The 6,000-nt window shown below is 51.5% G+C and overlaps 1 protein-coding gene across 9 annotated transcripts in view; it reads left to right on the forward strand.

The window, feature by feature from the left end:
• DYNC2I1 (dynein 2 intermediate chain 1) overlaps window positions 1-5,785 on the forward strand; it is a 53,062-nt gene extending 47,277 nt beyond the window's left edge. For 7 of the 9 annotated variants that reach the window (XM_059172415.1, XM_059172412.1, XM_059172413.1 and 4 more), the window contains one exon: window positions 5,410-5,785. In XM_059172415.1, the coding sequence (XP_059028398.1) occupies window positions 5,410-5,584 (175 nt within the window). In that variant the 3' untranslated portion in view covers window positions 5,585-5,785. Of the gene's footprint in view, window positions 1-236; window positions 420-1,405; window positions 2,268-5,409 lie in introns of those variants that run through there. The other 2 variants (XM_059172417.1, XM_059172416.1) reach the window with 2 other exon arrangements.
• Window positions 5,786-6,000: the final 215 nt, after the last annotated feature.

Below are 6,000 nucleotides of genomic sequence, written 5' to 3' on the forward strand. Positions count from 1 at the left end.
TACTTTCTAGAAGCGTCCTTGGGGGCTTACGGGTAAGGTTGCTACAGTTTAAACTGTGGTGGTTCATGTTTAAATTTAAACATTTTTATGTTTACATATATAAGTAATATTTTGAAAACCACTTTGGAATATGCTATTTCATATTTAGTCCAGAATACTCTGTGGACTAAAGAGTTCACACTGTGCTTTTCCCTGTGATTATCGTTCTTATTCATTTTTGCACTTATCTGAGATAGAGTGAGAACGAGAAAGAGCGCACAGGCGGCCGGGGGAGCAGCAGGCGGAGGGAGAAGCTGTGGGGCTCGATCCCAGGACCCTGAGATCATGACCTGAGCCGAAGGCAGAGGCTTCATGACGGAGCCACCCAGGCGCCCCCCTCCCATGATTATCTTCCTGTAAATGAAAGAAGCTTTTTGTGAGGTCCTTAGTCGCATTCCGTTACTAGTCTTTTAAATTCAGTATTTGTCTGAGTGATGTGCAGAGTCTTCCTTTTAGTTTCTGAAAGAGGGTGCCACGTGGGAGTCAGTGATTCACAGCATTTCACAGCAGTGTCAGTCCTCTGCCCAAACTGATGTCCCTTCAAACCAGCCCCATGTGCCTCGGCACTGAGTGTGGCGAAACCCATTCATGCGCGTGTGGATGTGCTTTCAATCATCCCGTTTTTGTTGTTTTGTTTAATTGAAAGTTGAAATATGTATCAAGTTTTCACTGTGAAGGGCTCTCTTTGGCCCTGCTTTCTCTCTTTACTTGTTTTCTTTCTTGAGATTTTCTATTTCTTGTCAGTACATTCTCCTGCTGTGAAATGAAGTCTCCCAGCGACCTTGGGGGCCGGGGGCCACTCAGCTGTATCCCACACCCCTTTGTAGAGGAAAGAGAAGGACAAGCGGTGCTCAAAACCAGGGTATGGTTTGACAGACCACGAGGACACAGCAGTAAGACCTGGAAAGGGGCGCCTGGGGGGCTCAGTGGGTTAAGCCTCTGCCTTCGGCTCAGGTCATGATCCCAGGGTCCTGGGATCGAGCCCACATCGGGCTCCCTGCTCGGCGTGGAGTCTGCTTCTCCCTCTGCCCTGCTTGTGCTCTCACACTACCTCTCTCTCTTTCTAAGAAAAAAAATACCTGAAAAAATTAAGACCTGCATGTATCTACCGCAAGCACTAGGTTCACTTACATTATTCCTTTTTAAAAATTATTATTTTGTTACGTTAGTCACCGTATAGTCCGTCATTACTGTTTGATGTCGTGTTCCAGGATTCATTGTTTGCGTATAACACCCAGAGCTCCGTGCAGTCCGTGCCCTCCTGAGTACCCACCACCGGGCCAGCCCATCCCCCACCCCCTCCCCTCTGAAACCCCCCGTTTGTTCCCCGGATCCACAGTCTCTCATGGTTCATCTCCCCCTCCAGTTGCCTCCCCTTCTCCCGATGTTGTCCGAGCGATCCTTATGCTCCACGTGGAGTGAGACCACATGAAAGTCCTCTTCCTGTCTGACTTACTGCACTCAGCATCGTCTCGTCCCGTCCCGTCCGTGTCGATGCACGTGGTGGGTGTTCATCCTTTCCGATGGCCGCGCGCTACTCCGTTGTGTATAGGGACCACATCATACAGCAGTTCAGCGATGTGGCAGGATACAAAATCAGTACACAGTGGTAGTGGTCAGTTGCTTTCTTATACACTAACATGTAACTGTAGAAAGAGAAACTAGAGAATTGATTCCATTCACAGTAGCACCAAAAATCACAAGAACCTGGGAATAAACTTAACCAGAGAGGTAAGACCTGTACTCGAGGAACTACAGAACGCTCATGAAAGAAATCGAAGAAGACACAAAGAGATGGAAAACACTCCTTGCTCATGAATCGAAAGAATAAACATTGTTAAAATGTCCACACTGCCCAGAGCAGTCTATACTTCGAACGCCATCCCAATCAAAATACCAACGGCATTTTTGACAGAGCTGGAACAAACAATCCTAAAATTTGTATGGAACCAGAAAAGACCCCGAATCACCAGGGTAAGGTTGAACAAGAAAACCAAAGCTGGGGCTTCACGTTGCCTGATTTCAAGCCCTGTTACAAAGCTGCGATCACCAAGCAGCATGGTCCTGGCACAAAAACACAGCAGACCGAGGGAACAGAGTAGTCTCCAGAAATGGACCCACTTACATTATTCCAATTATTAAAAAATATATCCTCAAAATCCAGACTGTGGTTCACATAGGAACACAGAATGCACACAGTTTACTCTCCAGAGCTTGTCCGCTACTGAATAAAACAAGTGCGTGGGCGCACCTGCCGTGCGCCGGGCACACTGCGTGCAGTGGGGCGGCGGGGAACCGGCTGCTGGCTCGAGGCCGGGTGGGTCGTAAGCAAAATAAACGAGCCGTCCCACAGCTTGTGACGGGAGAAGTAAACAGGGCGGGCTCGAGTGTGGATTTTCAGTGGGGCAGGGAAGGAAGGTCTTACCGAGGACAGTGCTCCTGCCCCATGCCGTCGGTGCCCGTGTCCGGATCTCGGGAGAGGGCAGGGGAGCTGCCGAGGCAGAGCAGAGAAGGACGTGGAACGTTCCTTCCCCGACGCCTCCCGTCTGGGTAGCGGCAGTGTTAGGTGAAGGAGTCGTATTCCTAGAAAGGGCCCAGTGTTTCTCTGGCCGCAGAGAACAACAGAGCAAGAAACTAAGAGAGTCTAAAAGGCATGAGTTGAGGTAGAAGGAGGAACTGGCCACATTTTGGGTGGATTTTGAACCTGCAGGCTCGTGGTCTGGGAGCAGAAGCAGGCGGGGGGGCGCGTGTGTGGGGAGCAGGAGGGGCTCTGGGCCAGCGTGGAGGTGGGGGCAGCTGCCCACGGAGCCTGGACGGGGCCTTTTCTCCGCCCTCAGCTTGGGTTCCATCGGGCTCTCAATCCCCAAGACATAGTACCTGCACCGTCCCACACGCACTGGGGCTTTGACCTCTGTCCTCGTGCTTTTCATGGAGCCCCAGCTTGGCGGTGGCCCACGGAGCATGCCGTGTGGCACCTGCGGGAGTCACAGTAGCTGTGCCATGGAAGCCTCTGCCTTGGTCACCTGCTACTCATGCTTCCAAGCTTGTGGCAACTCCGCTTGGGCTGTGTTTTACGCTAGTCACGGAACGGCAGTGTTGGAGCACCGGGCAGCACTGAGTACTGGGTCAGCACACGGTGTAGTATTAGTGCTTCTCAGGGGTGTGTAACAGCCAGCGGTCATCATGTCCCGTGCCCTCTGCCGCGCCCGTCCCAGGTGAGCCCAGCTCCCCCCATGCCCCCTTCCAGCAGCCCTCTGCTCCCTGGAGTCTCTCAGGCTGTGCCTTCCTCTACGACTGTAATTTGTCATGGTTCGCGGGCCGTGAGCGGTGCCGTGGCACTCCAACATGTGGGACGTGGGTGGGTGTAGACTGACTAGCCGCAGGGGCTCAGTCTGGTCCCTGTCAGGGTGGCTGTGCTTGTGTCACAGCGGCCTGGGAGCTGGGCATCCAGTGTGCTTATGGGAGGGTGGCACTCAGGCCCTCTGGGGCCACTGTGGGGTTTCTCTGCCACCTGCGACTGCTGGCGTCCCCTGGAGGGGCTCAGTGCTCCCGTCCTGTGTCTGTCGTGGACCCCACTGAATCGTGGCCCCTGTGGGGGCTGGTGCTGGTGGCCCTGGAGGAGACAGGAGGGGCAGGAGCATTGAGGTCGGTATGAGGCAGGCGTGTATCAGCCTTCTTGGTGAGTAAAGGTGGGATGAGTGGGTGCCAGAGGCACTTTGAGGGTGCTGGGGACCCCTGACCAAACCAGGCATAGTCAGGGGATCTAGTCGGGCTGCGGGAGATCCCTGGAGGCGACGCCACTGAGGCAGGTCTCAAAGGATAAGTGGGAGTGAACAGAGGAAGACAGGAGGCCCCCCCGAGAGGCTGGCCCTGCGGGTGCCGTGGGAGCCGGGAGCTGCGTGGGCCGCGAGCAGACGTGGGCCGCATGTTGCTGAGCATCTGGCAGCAGCCTGTGAGGGAGAGGTGAGAGGCCGGACCCGGTCAGAGAAACTGGTCAGTGAAGGGACTGGGGAGGCAAGGTCGGGGCTGTTGGGCTGGCTCTGGGTTCCTTGCTGGGTACTCGGGGACCACTGGCATCCCGGAAATTTATTCCTTACTAATAAGGAAATTTATTCCTTAGTCCCTCTAGGCAGCTAATGGGCTTTTACCAAGTTTATTTTTATTTTATTATTTTTTTAAGATTAGAAAAAAATTTTATTTGACAGAGAGACCGCGAGAGAGGGACCACAAGCAGGGGAGTGGGAGAGGGAGAAGCAGGCTTCCCGCTGAGCAGGGAGCCGGATGCGGGGCTCCATCCCAGGACGCTGGGATCCTGACCTGAGCTTACAGCAGATGTCTAACGGCTGAGCCACCCAGGCACCCCTCTTTTACCAAGTTTAAATACAAAGTCTATCTTAAAGTCCTCCCAACGTAACTACTGCCGTTCCCAACCACGCCCATGTTCTTCCTTTCCCTGGAGAAAAATAGTTGCTTTTTTTCCTGTTTCGTGTGTGTGTGTGTGTGTGTGTGTGTGTGTGTGTGTGTGTGTGTGTTGCTTTGTTTTTCAGAGATGGGATTGATTGGAAAAAAGTACTATGTTCCATTTAAAATTTTGGTATATGGCATTTTCCAACTTAGGAAGCCACAATGTTCTTGATCCATCATGATATTGGGTAGCATTAACTAAGTTTTATGCTTCCAAATCACTTTTGTTTTTAAGAATTTCTTGATATTGTTATAGCCTGCCTTCAATTTTGATCCTTTATTCTAATTGTCAGGTACACAGAATTTAGCCTTTTTTAGCCTTCTGTCTGGTCACCAACCATTCCTACTTGGTGGCCGTGTACTTGGAGAAAGGCCGCATGATCTTTCTGGCTCCTCTCAGTGTCTAAGGATACTTGCTTTCCTGGCTTGCATCCCACAAACTATGTCCCTCACCCTGTTTGCTGCAGCAGATCTCTCCTCAGTTGATGAGACCGTGTTTATCTCCTTGTAACCCTACCTGTCCGAATGGTCTGACATTGTCTGCCTTTAAAACCCTTCCTCCTCCTCCTGTGAGTCATGATGGGGCTGAGTCGTACCAAAGCTCACCGCAGACTGTTTCCTTAGTGCCTTGTGGAAAAGAGGAACAGGCTGGCCGGGAGGGTCTCCGCTCAGGGCCTGGACCGTTGCGACCTGTGACCCTCGTAAGCACTCAGTCTGCAGAAATGTAGAAATGCATTTTCTAAGCGGTTTCTATAGATCTTTTATGTTTATTTCTGGCCTAACCTTTCTTCTGACTATTACTGAAATTTTTAGAATTTAGCATTTAGTAAATGCTCTTTCCTCGTTCCTTGGAGGATAGATAATCCGGGGACTCATGGTCACACAGCACGTGCTTCTTCCTTTCAGGCTGGCGGCCATGACAGTCGTGGGTGAAGCCGAGAAAGCCAACGGCTGCTTCCTGGCCCTGGTGCTGGCCAGAGCCTCTGGCCGCGTGGACGTCCAGTACCTGAAGAGGACGTGGGCAGCCCCCGTGGCAGACGAGCTGAGGAAGCTGCAGCTGCTCCTGCGGGAAGCCTTGTAGGGGGTCTGCAGGAGGGCGCGGTGTGGTCCTGGGGGCAGTGGCGAGGGCTGGGTGTGACCCCCATGGGAGACACGGTGACTCCCGTGTGTATGTACATTGATGTAGAGAGAGGACATGTATTCTGTACGTAACTTATTTACACGAATGTCACCTCTGTGTTCCCAGTAAATAAATCACTATTTTCTGAATGGAAACAACAAACACTTGAGTATATGCTGAACTGGAAATGGTCAAGTCGGTTATGTTCTTCTCTGAGAATATTTCTACTTTTTAGAAGAGCTTTAAAATATTAGCACATTTGTATTTTAAACACTCTACCATGAAAATGTTCTTTAATGAACAATTTTCTTAGTCCTGCAGGAAAGGACATACTCAGGCATAAATTAAATGGAGTTATGTCATTGAAATGACCTCTG

The sequence above is a fragment of the Mustela lutreola genome, chromosome 4 (genome assembly GCF_030435805.1).
Source record: "Mustela lutreola isolate mMusLut2 chromosome 4, mMusLut2.pri, whole genome shotgun sequence".
Lineage (NCBI taxonomy): Eukaryota > Metazoa > Chordata > Mammalia > Carnivora > Mustelidae > Mustela > Mustela lutreola.